The following is a 15,204-nucleotide window of genomic DNA, read 5'->3' as shown; positions in this document are numbered from 1 at the left end:
CCTGGCATAAAAGAAGCAATGAAAAGACATCAAAAGGCCTATGTTTATTAAGCTTGAGGCTCAACTCAACTCGTTTGTCACCCCTTGATCTGCCACATGCATCTGGGAGAGCACAGAGCAAAGCTGAGTGCGCTCCCCTCCCCCTGCTGCTGCAACCTGCTGCCCTCCTGCTTTGCTTTTTGGAGAAGTTTCAGCCTGGGTCCGAAAGTCCAGGGGGAGCCACCTGCCCTAGATCAGTGTTTTTCAAATGATAGGTTCATGGGTGAAGAATTTAATACAGTAGGATGGGCTCTACGTTTTTAAAAATTATGGTCAAAAAATTGGGGTGTCTTGCAACTACTGTTAAATTTGATATACACTGTGTATCTGCATACCAGTTGTTATATAGAACATGTATGTTACAGTGGATGTTTTTTAAAAAGTTTTAAGACACTTCCAACAAGACGCAAGTCTGCAGGGTGGGCCATCCTCCAACTCTGCAGCAGGCCAGCTGAGCTCTTCCTACTTAGTGTTGGGCAGCCATCCATGACACTGTCTCCAAAGTGCTCAGCACCACTGCAAACGTGATGTACCGTATGTTCAGGCCCATGTGCATCAAAAGGGTTCCTGAGGGTGCCCGGCCACGGGGCTGGGACAGGAGTTTCCACACACACAGCATCTGCCCCTTGGTCAGCCCTATACCGGGAATGTCCCAAATATGAGACCAGAGGACTTCATTCTGTGTGAAGACTCAGCCAAAACCCATGGCTTTTCCTTCCTCCTGACAGGACTCACTGCAAGAGTAGGCCAGGGTGTGTGTATGTGTGTGTGTGCACGCGCGTCCAGGACCCTAAAAGCCACCTGCAACTTAGTGGGGCCTGGGAGATTCAAGGGACTCTGGTCCCGGCGCAACTCATGGATGCTTCCAGCGCGTATGCTTCTGCAGAGTGTTCTGCTCCATAAAGCGGCGCGGGCAGTGTGGGCACTGGAACGGGCGCTCCCCAGAGTGCACACGGCTGTGCTGGGCCAGCTCTCCCGCGTCCCGGAAGCGGCGTGGGCACAGCGGACAGCCATGCGGCCGCCCACCGCCCGCCCTGTGGATGGAATGGTGCCGTGCCAGGTGGCTGGCCCGCTTGAACGCCTTCCCACACGTGTCACACTCAAAGGGCTTCACTTCTGAGTGGGTGATGCTGTGTCGCTGAAGGTAGGACATGTACTCAAACACCCTTGAGCACACCGGGCAGCTGTAGCACTTTTTCTGGGCCGAAGCCCCATCGACCCCAGGCTCCCTCTGTGACTCCTCATCCACCAGCACAGTGTAGGGGACACCCTGGGTGTCAATGAGAAGGTAGTGACTGGGCCTCGAAGGAGTCGAGGTCTGTGGAGGTGCGGTGGAGGAGGAAGGTCCAGGTTCTGGGCACCTGCCCGTCCGAGGGAGCGCGGCCTCCATGTCCTGGGGCTGGGGACAGGGGAACGGCAGCACCGGCATTCGGAGGGTGGCTGGGGCCTAGGGATGGAGAGGAGCAGGGGTCGCTGTGGAGATGTCAGCGCACCTCCTGGGCTCCGTGGCATCCCGATGCCCTGTTCGGTCCTCGGCACCACACCACCCCCAATCTCCTCTCCAGCCCGGCTATCACTTCTGGGCTCTGAGGTTCTCCGAGGCCTCCAAGTCTGGCCTGTGCTGTGGGCTCCTCCCCAGCCCCTACTGCCAATCCCCAGACGTCCGTTCACGACCACCCCGGGAGCTGCCTCGCAGGTGCTGCACGGCCCCGCCCCCGCCGCCCGCTCCGCGCCAGCGCGCCTCGCCCCGTACCGGTGCAGCGGCCTCTCGGGTCCGGGCGACTCCGGACGGCCCGGGGTTGCTCTGGCAGCTGTGGGCGGCGGAGATCTAGGACCCCCTAAGTGTCCCCGGGGGCCGTCGGCGCCGAGTGAAGGAAGCAAAGACCCAGGGAGCCAGGAGAGGATTCAGGGCCGGACGGCGGGGGCGGGGCGGGAGGGTCATTGGAAAGCGGCTCGGGCCGGAAACACGCACCAAGCGAGAGGAAGGTTCCCGGGTGCTCGCGGTCTGGCCTCAGCCCCGGCATCGCCCCGCATCCGACACACAAGAGCCAGCCTCAGATGAACTGCGGAATGTTTATTGAGCAACGGATGGGGGGTGGTTGTCGGAAGGAGGGAACAGACGCCAACCAGACCGTCCCGGCGCTCTTTTGTCGTGCCTTGCACGCAGAAGACAACCTCTTGCCACTTGGGAGAACAGAAAACCAGGGCTCTGGAGTTGGTGGCTCTGGAAAAGGCTCACGCTTGCACAGCGGGCCCGGAGCGTAGCTCCCTCCGCTACCGGGCGCGGGGGCGGGCGACAACTTTGGTCTACATCACACAGCTAGACGGGAGCGGAAGAAAGACTTCTCCCGCGGGTGGAGGGGAGGCCGAGGCCGGGGGTGGGCGCTCAGTGCAGGCGGACATGCTGCGCCAGCTCGGCCGCATCCTGGAAGCGGCGCGGGCACAGCGGGCACGTGTGCGGCGGGCCGGCGCGGGCGCGGTGCGTGGCGCGGTGCCGCGACAGGTGGCTGGAGCGCTTGAAGGCCTTGCCGCAGGCGCCGCATGTAAAGGGCTTGAGGTCCGAGTGCGATACGCGGTGACTCTGCAGCCGCAGCGGGCTGGCGAAGACCCGGGCGCACTCCGGGCAGCTGTAGCCCTTGCGCGGGCCGGGTTCCCCCGGAGGCGCTTCGCGCTGCGGGGGGCCCCGGGGCTCCTCCTCCAGCGGCACAGTGTACGTGTAGGGGACCCCATTGGCGTCGATGAGCAGGTGGCGTCCCAGCCGCGGAGGCCGGGGGCCCGCCGCCGAGGAGGGCGTGGAAGCGGCGCCCTCCGCCTTGGGGAAAGGGGGAGCCTTGGGGGGCGGTGGGTCCATGGCCTCGGGGGAGGTGGACCGAGGGTGGGGCGGCCGCGGCGGCAGCAGCAGCATCTGGAGCGGAGCTGGGAGTGGTGGGGGAGAGAAGTTAAGGGCGTCTCTTCCTGGCGGGAGGCATTCCGTCCAGCGCTCTGGCGCGGACCAGGCATGCTGCCAGAGAACACTGACTCCAGGTCCTCCCCGCCCACATCCAGCTGCTCCGGTAGGGACTGCGTCGGCCGCAGGAGGCCCCTCTGGCGCTCCAGCTGCTAGTCTCTGTGGGAACCCTCGTCCCGCCCTCTTCTCCTCCAGGTCTCTGGGCAACCCGACCCCGGGCGTCCTCCCCTCTCCTGCCGCTGCACCCCGTCCCAGCTGGGCCCCTCTTCCCGGCCCTCTGTATCCCGCCAGGTGCCCCAGGGCTCCCCAGCCCAGTGTCTGCAGACCCCATCTTCCTGCGTGCCCAGAGCCCCACTAACCCAGTTCTCCACTTTGACCCAGGAATCGGTCCTGCCCCTACTCTGCACGCCAGGAGATCGCCATCCTCACCCCACGTTACCCCTCATCATGCGCAACCCAGGAGGCCCGCCTTCTATGCCTCCATCCTGCTCGTGCTTCATTGCCTCGGGGTTGCGGTCCCCTGCCCTAAAATGACACTGACATCTCGCTGCCCTAGGGCACCGCCTCCTCCCCCCACACACACACGCGTTCCTCCTCGGGAGCCCTCTCGGGTCCGCTGCCCTCGCTCTAGGCAACCCGGTGCTACCCCTCTTCTCGGGCCCCTGTCCCTCCGCCCCACCCCCCCGCCCTGGCACGGCCTCGCCCCTGCGCCCGCTCCCGGCGCCGCTGCCCCACCCCCGCCCGCTCGCGAGGTCCCAGCCCGGGCTTCTCCCTCCTCCCGGCCCCCGTACCCGGTGCAGCGGCCTCTTGGGTCCGGAGAGCTTGCAGGCAGCACTGGGCCGGCGGCGCCGGGGAAGCGGGACCGGCGGGCAAGGGGGCACAGAGGGTGGGGGCGTCCCTGGGAAAAGGCACCGGCCGGAAACTTGTGCACCAGGCATCAAGGTTCCGTCGCTGATCGGGATAGAGCAAGGGGACGGGGGGGGGGGGGGGGGTTCCCCGAGGTCGCATGGGTATCGCTGCGCCGGGTCTGTTCTCCGCGCCGAGCCTCCCCACCACGCCAATCAAAGCTACCCAGCAAGACAGAGGGCAGGAGAGGGATGCTTCTTGTGATAGCTCGGACCCCGGAATAAAATCCAAGGAAGCAAGAAATTAAAATTTAGGGAACAAAGGCTTTATTTTAGGCCAGGCCTGGAGACTCAGCCTCCAGGAGCCAATATGGAAACTGCACGCCTTACAGCTAAAAGGTTGGGTTTCAAAGCCGAAAACCACAGGAATGTTGCGAACTTTGACACAGTTTGATAGCATCTGGGCTTCTTGGTATCTCCTGTAACTTCCTTGTAGTTAAACGTTTCCTAAGGAACAGCACATTTTATTACAGATAGGCTGAAGGGGGTGGGGGGGATTACAAGAAACTGAAACTTAAAGCTTTTACGGGAAATGGAGACATAACCTAAAAAGAATGGGGAGGGGAGGGGGATTTACAAGGAGCTGAAACTTAAGTCTTTTCTGGAAATGAAAGTTTAATTTTTATTGAAACGGCGCATACAGAACAGGACGAAGGCGCACTGGCTAGAACTATGTTACAACACTTCTTAGCTGGGCCCTTGGGAACACCTCAAGGGTGCAAACAGAGGCCGGAAAAGGCCTGGCATCGCCACAGACATAGGTGGGAAGAGGCATGTTTCCCGCTGAACACAGAGGATGCGGAGGCCTGGGGCGGCCTGCGTTTGCAGATGGGCAGCCCAGTCCCAGGAGGTAGGGCTGCTGGTGTTGGAAATGATGCCCCAGTTCTGAAGACCTGAATCCAAATGAAACTTACCCTCCTTGATCCGAGTTGCCCCAGTGGCTAACGGCCCCTCCCTGTGGAGCAGCTGGAGTCACCACACTCCGCCAGCTGCGCCCTGGATGCCGCAGCCCAAAAAGTCTTATTTGGTTGGGACCACAAAGTATCCTTTCTAATATGCTTCTAGGCAATAAAGTAAAACAAAGGCAATGCACAAATTCAAATTCTTAAATATATATGGGGGAGGGTCACCATCAGCTGGAATGGAGAAGGTCATCGCCTTCACCAGAGGACACAGCTGAAGTTCAACGTCCTCTAAGGCAGCCCAGGGCCCTGAGGGCCTGATCTGCATCCAGTCTGTGTTATAACATGCCAAAAGTACAAAATTCAACGGATTCCTAAGAATGCCAGCTATGGTGAAGAACTTCTGTATCAAATGACATTTTTTGAAAATCCATTTTATTTCAAGAAAAAATTTGAAAACACTGAAATGATATTCTGAAAAACAATTTTGGGGCCACATAAAAAATACGATGAATGTTTAAATTTTAAAAATGTGTTACAGTAAATGACACATTGCCATTAATGCCCCTCAAGATAGTCCAAACACTTAGCTCATGGTCCTTGCCGATTTCCAAAGCAGTTCTGGCAGACCCCGAGTGGTACGTCCTCAGGAGCAATGAGTGATTTAAAAAGCAACGCAGTGAATGTGGCTGTCCAGGGACTCCCAACTCAAAGGCAGGCGAGGAAAACCGTGGAGAGTGTCAGCATCCAGAGTAGTCACCAGATTGTTCTGTGCAGCTCTGCTCCACCCATCAAACTGACTGTGAATGGTAAATATTTTCAGTTGATTTGGGACATCAAGCGAGCCACAGCCACACGATAAATACCTCAGGAGAGAGAACTTCAGGGTGGCTTCAGAAAGTGGCATGAATAACAGCCAGCGGGAATGTGGTGAGAGAGATTCATGGCAATGTCTCTTTACACTCACATTGTTGCCCCTTCCTGCTCCCCTTTCCTGCTCCCTGGGTCGAGGTTCTCCAGTATCTTCAACTACACTCTGTGTCCACACCAGAGCTTCTCGACCTGGGTACTGCTGGAGTTCTGGGCTGGATCCTTTCTGAAATGGGCCCATCCTGTGCATTGTGGGGTGCTCAGCAGCATGGAGGCCACCATCCCCAGATGCCTGTGGCACCCTCAGGTCACAACTCAGAACACTTCTGAACATCACCTTGTCCTCCCCTGGGGGGTGGCATTGCTCCTGGTTGGCATTGCAGGTCTGTAGGAGTGGTTACCCAGTTGGAGCCTCCACCCCAGTCCCCCTAGAGATTCAGACTCATGTAACTAGCTGCATCCACTACGGTGACAGGCACCTCACTCCAATCCCAGAAATGGTGATGGTGACCAACATCTAGAGGGCCCTTCCTCAGTGATGGCCACTACTGAGTGCACTGAACCCACAATGCAAGTCCACATGGGCAGTGCTGGGGGATCCCCGTTCTACAGAAGAGGTTGGGTGCTACAGCCAAGGTGAGCCAGCACAGAGACAGCCTGGGGCTGGTGCAGGTGAGCCCCTGGCAAGCACCTCACCCTCCTCCCTACCCCGTGCCTGCGTTCACTCCAGCTCACAGCAAGGGCCTCTCCACACATCTTGCCTCTACCAACCCTTCTCTGTGTGGCATCCTGGAAACGTTTTTAAACCCACAGAGTCTCTGACTTAAAATCTTTCTTGTTGTGCTATCTACAACCCAGACACCCGTAGGAGCCCACGTAAACCTGACCCTGGCCACCTCAACCTCCTGGGCCTCAGTGCCATGCTGCCTTTCCACAGCTCAGCCCACCAGCCTCTCCCAAGGGCCTCTGTACAGGCTTGGAAGGTGGCACACACCTGTAATCCTACTGCTTGGGAGGCTGAGGCAGGAGGATTGAGTTTGCTTTCTCTCTGGGATGTTCCCCCCCTGCCCCTCTGGGATGGCACCTCTTTGGCCATTGAGAGCTCAACTCTAAGAACATGTTGTCCCTGGAGCCTGTGGTGAGGGGGTCAGGTAGGCAGGCAACACCACTGGCTCCTCACTCTGTCACCTCATATTCCCTCCCCCTCTGTCAGAAACCTGGCCTGTCCCACTCCTGGGGGTAATTCTGATGGAGCCCTCACCTGCAGCAAGCCCAAACCGTGCACATCTCAGCTCCTTGCCTCCCTGCTCCCCACAGCCGGACAAGCACCAGCTCCCCTGCCTTCCCCTGTCTCTGCTGTCCCCGCCCCTCCCCAGGACTCCAGCTCCAGCCTGCTCCCTGGAGCCCTGGCCTCCAGGTCCTTGCCCACACTGGCCCGCCAGCCCCTCCCCCAACTGCATCCATTCAGAAGCTTTCTGCAGCCCCCACTGGTCACGTGGCGCCATCCAAGTGCCTTGGCCTGGAGTGTGAGAAGCTTGGTGAAGTGGTTCTGTCACTTCCCCTCACCCTTCATCCTGAGCTCCAGTAGCTTGCTTCCCTCACTGTCCCAGAGCTGGCTCTGCCCCTCCAGCAAAGCCTGATGATCCTCCCTCCGCCTTTGCCCTGAAGAATCCTTCGTACTCTGACCTCCTACGCTAGCTGGGCATCTCCCACACATCCCCATGCCACCCTGCCGGCCCAGAAGGGTCATTCCCACCCTCATTTAAAAGCCTCTAGTGTTCTGCCTTCAGGGTGAACCCCTTGCCTACACGCACGGCCTCTCACATGCTGCCTCGGCGTCCTTCCTCTCCCCATCCCGGCCACAGAAGGCATTCTAACTTCTTCATTCTAGGGCCACTCTGCCTAGGCTCACGCTCGATCTGGGAGTCCCATCACATCCTCCAGTGCTGTCAAACAAACTCCTCTACCCTCAGCAGCTGCACTGCCCAGCCTCACCAGGGTCTGCTTGTCCACATTCTCCTGACTCCATGTTCAGGGCCCAGCCCTAGCAAAGCCCATGCCACAGCCCTCAGGCTGGAGCACTGGTGGGCTTGGGGAGGATCTGAGGCTTGCTGTAGACCTCCAGCCCAGAGGCAGTGACCCCACTCCTCCTTCTCCCAAAAAGCCTTCTCAGAAACCTTTCCTGGACCTCCCACCACTCTGCCCACATCTGAGACCTGCCTTATGTTATCTTGTTTCCCTACACAGTAACCACCCTACCCCCTACTCCCAAACCTGTGCCCCTGGGTCAACTGGGCTCTAGGGAATTCACTCCCTGGGCTTTGTATCTTCCTGTCTATTCCCCAGCTCCAAACCCCACTACCGTTATGGCCACTCTGTCCATGCCCCCAAACCCTCACAGGTCCACTGGGCAGGATCCCCAAAATGCTGCAGCTCCACTCACCTATAAGGCCTGACAGGCCAGAGGTGGCTACAGGGATGATGTCCCTGTAGCCACCTCTGGCTACAAACTGGGGACAGAGCCATTTGGGGAGTCAGGAAGTACCAGAACAGCAGTTCAGCCAGAAACAGCCTTGCTAAACAAAGGTTCCTAGGTCATTCAGGTTCTGGCCTTACTGCAGTAGTATAAAAAGAATCGAAATTAATATTTACTTGAGTCTATCACAGCACACATCACACCATGAGTTACCTACTCTATAAATAAGCATGGGAGTATTATGTGCTGCTGTTTTAGTTACTTCCTCATTGCTAAAACAAAATAGCTGACACCCCCAAGTTGAAGGTTTATTTTAGCTTATGTTGTAGTCAGGATTGTGAGGAGAACAATTAGAATCAGTACATGGAATTTATATTATTGTATATTGGTCACCCAGAGTTAACACAAGAAAGTGCAAGAAATCTGTCAACAACATAGGATTTTCAGCCAACGGCCTGAATCCCACAGCAATGTCCCACATGAGCCCAGAAGAAGACCCAGAGCTCATGCCAATGCCTCTCATGAGGCCAACCTGAGGTCCTTAGCCCACAAGAAGGACTCATGCCAGTGTCTTTTACAGATCTGTGCTGGGAAGGCCCAAAGGTCAGCAGTGGAAGCCAGAAAGTCCATGCCAGCAGGGTGAAGGAGCTGTGCTGGTGGGATGAGGGTTCTACACTGGAGCAGAGAAGTCACACTCACAACAAAGACCAGGGCTATCCTGAAAGGCACCACAGCCATCCTCAGCAACATGGAGGCCCTGAGCTCCTCGACATCACAGTCAAGTAACTGCCAGGAAGCCAGGGTGACGAGTTCATCCTGGAGACCAAGCAGCACATGTCTTCCCCTCCAGAACCAGGAAGCAATGCTCAATGTGAGGACCAGAGCTTCTCCAGGAGAACAAGTGGCTCAAACAGCAACATGTAGGAGAACCCACAATGCCTCAACGCCTCACTTCTCCTTCTCCATGTCTATTTATGCTGGCAACTTTCCTCAGGTGAGACATCTGTGCTCAGTGCTGTGCTGATGGAATCCAGCTGGCATTAAGTTGACCACCAGTTTTTAAACCATAACAGCTCACACTTATAAATTTCAGTGCATGGCTGGCACCAAGGCAGGGCAGCATGGCAGAGGGCACTACAAAGGAGAGGCAGCCCATGGCAGCCATTATCCATGTCCAGGACTGCACTGACCCAATCAGTGAGCTAATTTAGTTGCCACATACCCTAGATCCAGCCATCTCCAAGAAGCCCCACTTGTAAGTGAGTCAGGCTTGGGGGGATCTAGGGTGTCAAAAGCCGTGACAACCACCTTTGTGCAGCAGGTGATCTCAGGATGCTGCTTACCACTCCTGGTAGGTGCATGTCTCCACTTCTCCCACGCATTCTGGTTTAGAAACTGTGTCCAATTTGACAGATAGGCAAACTGAGTGAGATTCCAGTCTGGAAAGCGGGGCCATGGCAGAGCCAGGGTGCCAATGAGAATCCAACCCCTGCCCAGGATGGCAAGGGAGGAGCTCTAGGTCCACAGGAATCACTTGCCTCCAGTCACACAGCAAGCAAGCAGTGTGGCTAGGACCATGCCTCTGCTCTCTGCACCCGAAACAGGGTGCCCTATAGGGCCACTCTTGTGTGTATACTCCCCAGCTTAGTAGTCCTGGACAGCCTGCTTCAGACACCCTAATGGAGCCAGTCACCAGGAAGACAGCAGGACTGACAGATACAGTATGAAGCACTACTTTGAGACGCTGCCAGGGCCCTTGAGGGCTTCACTGGGGCGGCAGCACAGATGTGGAGCCACCCTGTGGTGTTCAGACATAGGGAGCCCCCAGCTGGCCCCAGCTCACTGTGTCAGTGAGCGTGGTGTCCTTCCCAGGTACATGCACCTAAGCGTATGATTCCCAGTGAAGAGTGGGTGACAGGTCCCTAGAGGGACAGAGGAAGGGAAGGGGCCAATTCAGGTGCAGGAGTCACGGGGTTGGGGTATGGCATCAGCATTGGGGCAGGATTTGCCGTCCTATGGAGTCCTCAACCCAAGAGACATGATTAAACAAAATTCTCCTCCAAATGCAACAGCTCGTTCCTCTCTGCCTTGCACCCAGGGTGTGCACACAATCCCATGTGTCCCCCCGCCCCACTAATGCACCCTGACACCTTCGGCCCAGCTTGGAGGCCATCCCGGCTTGCACGTGACGGCCCTGGGCACAGTGCTGACCTGTCCACTCTGCATTTGCGGCCTCCCAGCTGGACTCTGGGGACCGAGGGAAGGAAGAGTCTCAGGGTTTAGCAGCTAAAGGTGTTGATTCATCACCATAGCGGTGAGAGATTGGCTTTCTCTCAGGCGCTGGGACCTGAGGCGGAGGCCCGTCTCGGGGTTCTTGATGGAGGGAAATCAGTGTTGGATGAGGGTACACCCAGCCCCTCTTGGGACCCACAGGAGCAGCTACTGGAAGGGGGAAATACATTCTGTCCCAGCAGGGAGGCATACACTAAAGGTTGAGGCACCTAAAGAACGGCTCTGTGTCCACCATCTTGTGTTGCTTATGCATTTCATCTTCTGTTTCCTGAGCCTTAACCCCTCTCGGTCCACTGACCTGGTCCTCAGTCTCTCAGCGCGTATTTATCCAGTGTTTCCCGGGCTTGCACCACCCTCCAGCCATAATAGAGTCAGAATGAGCCTTGTGGCTATCCTTGCCTCCTCGCCTTCCCTTCGGAGGCTTTGATCTTCATGAGGTTGCTGCTGCTTCAAGAACTCTTAGGCCTTGTGGGGGCGACAGAGACCAGCATATGGAAATTGCTTCCAGCCCCATACTGCCCAAATTCAAACACAGCTAAGGCTGCATTCAGCCTCACTAAGAAACCTTATAAAAATGAAGACTATTAATGGGTGAGGTGATACACACCTGTAATCCCAGCACTCTGGGAAGCTGAGACAGGAGGATGGCAATTGAAGCCCAGCTTGGTCAGTTTAGCAATTTAGTGAGACCCTGACTCAAAATTTAAACATAAAAAGGGCAGGGGATGTGGCTCCATGGGGAGAGTTCTATCCTCAGTGCTGGAGGTGGGGGAGGCGGCAAAGATTAAGATACTAAGGGAGGGGCTGGGTATTTAGCTCAGTGGCATAAGCACCTGCCTTGCAAGTGTGCAGTCATGAGTTCAATCCCTGGTACCGATAAAAAAAAAAAAAAGAAAAAAAAAAAGATTCCAAGGGAGAAAGTACAGTGGTGCCTCGGTTCACGAACTTAATCTGTTCCGTGATCTTGGAAAAGACAGCCATGCTTGCATTTGTGTGAGGAAGATGACAACGGTCATGTCTGTCACCAGATGCAGACTTTGCAAACAAAAACTCAGCTTTGCAAAATGCTTCTCTCTGTGGCCCAAATTGTTGCCAAACAAAATCATTTGTGAACCAAGGTGCCACTATAATTTCATTTCTCAGATTTAGCCTTAGGATTCTGCAGACTAAGAATCGGAGGCCAAGAAAAGAGAGATGATGGTCACACAGCAGCCAGATAGCAGGGCCAGGGTCAGACACCAGCCCGGCCTGGGGGGAGGTGGGAGCTTACACTTTCACATAAGGGACGGCTCTGCTGGGGAAAACATGGTGTGAGTGACACCAGTCTGCTGAACCATGAGATGGAAAGAGAGAGACCAGCCATGCACTGGAAGCAGTGCCCGCAAGGACAGGAAAGGGGAACCTAGAGGTGGGGCCTTTGGGTCTGCTCTGCCAGAGCCCAGTGTGCCAGAGAAGCTGACTTTTTCCTCCTCTGCATGGCCCCTTCCGGGGAGGCCTGTGGCCTTCCCGTGATGCAGCAGCCATCCTGCGTCCTGGTTGCTGAAAATGCCCAAGACTCCCTGGTCTATTTCTCTTGCAGAGACTACGAGCAAACTCCAAACCGAGAATGACAATTAGATGGGCCTGTGGAGGTCACACACACACATCTGGCACCAGGAATTGGCCCAATCCTCTGGTATCAGCTGAATACAAGGCAGAGACATTCTGAATTAGGGGAAACCACTTTTGCCCTAATCAATATTTGCACCCCTCCTCCTGACACAAATTCTAGGGACCCACTTGATCTTGCTGCCACCTGGGACTGCACACCTGTCTGTCAGTGCCCCAGCAAACTGCACTGCATCTGTCCGTCACCCCACCACCACCACTACCTCTTTTCTTCCTCTAAGGGCCCCTAGGGGCCGCCTTGTTCTCAGATCCTGAGGCTGGCTCACTGCGCTAACCTGTGGGCATGTGGTGTGTGTTTGTTACATCAGTGGCCCAACCCAATGTGCTCTAGCTCCATCTCAAGTGCTCCGTTAGCCATACATGGTCAGTGGCTACCATACTGGAATAGGCAACAGTGCAGAGAGCTGCAAAAGGCCAGAGGGAAACTGATGGAGTGGGTACAGATTGGAAAGAGTCCCCTGGAGTGTTGCCTGAGTTAAATCCTGGGGGACACAAGAGCAGAGCGAGTTGGAAAGCAATGAAGAGAAGTTCAGGCCGGGTGAAGAATGGGTGCAGAAGCCACAGCTGCAAGAGCGGAAAGAACTGCTCATCCGTCCACTGAGGACTGGATAGAGAATGTGGTGTCCACACCCCAAGCTCCCTCGCCATAAAGAAGGATAAATTCCAGTCATTTGTAGGAAAATGGGTGCCCCTTGAGACCATGTTAAGTGAAATAAATCAGACACACAAGCTTAACTATCACATGGTTTCTCTTATATTGCAAACCCAAAGTATAAATAAAGAGCAAAAAACAGGAAAGAAAACAGGAAACGTGGTTACAAAACTTCCACAAATGGGAAGGGGATCATGCAATGGAGGGGGGAAGGAAGAGAAAGGGCTGAGGAAAGAATTAAGATGTGCTGCATGCCAGCGCCCTGCCGTGAATGTAGTCATTGCGTCCTGCTGTCCTGCACCAATCCATCAAAAACTGTGCATCCTGCAGAGCAGCTGAGCACAAGGTGCTCAGGAAGAGCCATCGGGGGCTGCAGACTCTCACAGGCACCAGACTAGAGAGCTCGGACTCTGCTGCTGGTACCAGGGCTTCGTGGAGTGGGGGGTGTGCAGAGCACAAAACTGAAGGTAGTGGAAGGGTTCCCTGACACCAGTGGCCAGAAGCCAGTGCAGGGAGAGGCAAGGAGGGCCCACACAGCCTGGAGCCGGAGCTGGAATCAGGCAGGAGTCAGAAGTGGCTTCTTGTCGGGGATTTAGCTCAGCAGCATAGGCACCTGCCTGACAGAGCAAGGTTGTGAGTTCGATCCCTGGTACCAAAAAAAGTGGCTTTCTGAAGGAAAAGAGTCTTGAAAAAAATGAGTTACACCAGAAAAGCTACTCTAGACAAAGTAACAGCCTGATGTGGACACCCATGAGTATGAAAGTGTGCTGGTGCTCAGGGACCTGTAACACGATGTATGCAGCCAGAACACAGTCTGGGAGGTGAGAGTTAAGACTGGAAAACCTTGAATTCCAGGCCAGGGGCTGGAGGTGTAGCCCAGAGGGTAGAGCACTTATCTAACATCCCTAAGGGCCTGCGTTACCTAGGGAGCAGCTAATCTCCACTCAACAGAGAGCTGTGCAAACCTTTCCAGCTGTGGAAGGAGGATGCACGCATCTGATCTGAGACATGTCACCCACCACTCCCATCCCTTACTGGGGAATGAACCCCAGGCCTTAGCAATGAGTTATATCCCTAGCACCTTTTTTTAAAATTTTGAGAATAAGGCTGGTTCAATCGCCCAGGATGGGCTTGAACTTTTTTTTGATCCTCCTGTCTCAGCCTCCCGGAGTGCCAGAATGACAGGCGTGGGCGTGCACCACCACACCAGCTTTATGTACGTGAAGTTCTTCAGCCTGCGTGTTTTGGAGAGGGCTACTCGGAAGATAGCTGGTGCTGTAACCAAGGTAATAAAGGCTGAGCTACAGGAAGGCGCTGGAGATGGAGAAACCTCAAGAGTGACTACCATGGGGCCCCTAGATGCCTTTGTTAATGCATAACTGCCTGTTTTCGGAGCCATGTAGAATTTCAGTGCTGCAGAAGGATCTCAGCATGCGAAAATAATTACATCACTAGTTCCCACGGGTTCCACACTGTGCACGGAGGCCTTAGGCTGGTACTTTCCCACATGATTTTCCTTTCCTGTGTGGTTAAGAATCTTGCTTTACGAGTGACAAACAAGAGGCATAGGACGGGAAGTCGCAGCTCAAGGTGACGCTGAGAGCAACGGACACAGCTACGATCTCCCAGCACCTCCATCCCCTACAGCCCTTCTTTCCCTGCTCCCTCTCCTTGCAGCGCCCTAGTCCACAGCCTAGGGCGGCCCTTCTATCCGCCTCTCACTTCTCCATGGTTTTCTTTCCTTACCCATCTATCCCCACGATGCCTCTCGTTTCCCTCCCACCCTACCCCTTCTATCGCCACTTATCGCTCCATGGTCGGTGTCCCCTCTCGCTACGTCCGTCCTGGCACGTCACCTTCGCTAGTTCTCTGAGCCCTTCAGTGTGCAGCCTTCTGTCTCCTGTGCCCGTAAGATCCGTTATCTGGGCTGCCTCTCTGGTTCTGCAGAGCAGAAACAACAGCCAGTAAGAGAGCGCTTTTAGAAAAGGGTAAGGGGGTGGGAGGCGGACCTTTTAGGGAGAAACCTTGGGGGTGGAAAAGCTGCGCGTTTCCGGTGCCTTGCAAAAACCCTGCAGCTGGAAACACAAGGCACAGAGGCAAAAGATCCGCTTTCAGCTGGACCCAGCTTATCCCTCCTAATAAGAGGATCTCCCTTAAAAGGTCACTCTCCACAGAGGAGTTTTCTGTGATTCCTTTTTTAAAATACATGTTTGTAATACATGATTACATGCATCATGACGTGTACATGCCAAGAGGAACAAAAGTATTCTTATGACATAGGCAATGAAATCAACATTACATATTGAAGCAATACTTTAAACCGTCAACACTATGTTGCCACATTTCACGTTTACCCACACGTACACTTTTCAACTGGAAAAGGACATTCCCATGTCAACAAGTCCCCTAGGAGTGGCTAGAAAAATAGACTATGGGCTCTAATAAATCTACTT

The 15,204-nt window shown here is 55.2% G+C and overlaps 2 protein-coding genes across 2 annotated transcripts; both read right to left on the bottom strand.

The window, feature by feature from the left end:
- Positions 1 to 25: 25 nt before the first annotated feature.
- Znf581 (zinc finger protein 581) lies at positions 26 to 1,468 on the bottom strand. The gene has a single exon (XM_013155313.3). It carries the CDS (start codon positions 1,466 to 1,468, stop codon positions 893 to 895), a length of 576 nt encoding a protein of 191 aa, XP_013010767.2. The 3' UTR covers positions 26 to 892.
- Positions 1,469 to 2,098: 630 nt separating this feature from the next.
- Positions 2,099 to 2,944, bottom strand: Znf580 (zinc finger protein 580). The gene has a single exon (XM_003461661.4). The coding sequence runs from the start codon at positions 2,942 to 2,944 to the stop codon at positions 2,426 to 2,428; it is 519 nt and encodes a 172-aa protein (XP_003461709.1). The 3' UTR covers positions 2,099 to 2,425.
- Between the last annotated feature and the right edge of the window lie 12,260 nt (positions 2,945 to 15,204).

Source organism: Cavia porcellus, unplaced genomic scaffold (assembly GCF_034190915.1).
Source record: "Cavia porcellus strain 051 isolate PalLab524CR breed Dunkin Hartley unplaced genomic scaffold, mCavPor4.1 scaffold_7, whole genome shotgun sequence".
NCBI lineage: Eukaryota > Metazoa > Chordata > Mammalia > Rodentia > Caviidae > Cavia > Cavia porcellus.
This window is presented reverse-complemented; position numbering and strand designations above follow the sequence as displayed.

Excerpts from the sequence above, each read along its gene's own strand:
- Znf581 (XM_013155313.3), bottom strand. The coding sequence starts at position 1,468 with ATGCCGGTGCTGCCGTTCCCCTGTCCCCAGCCCCAGGACATGGAGGCC.
- Znf580 (XM_003461661.4), bottom strand. The coding sequence starts at position 2,944 with ATGCTGCTGCTGCCGCCGCGGCCGCCCCACCCTCGGTCCACCTCCCCC.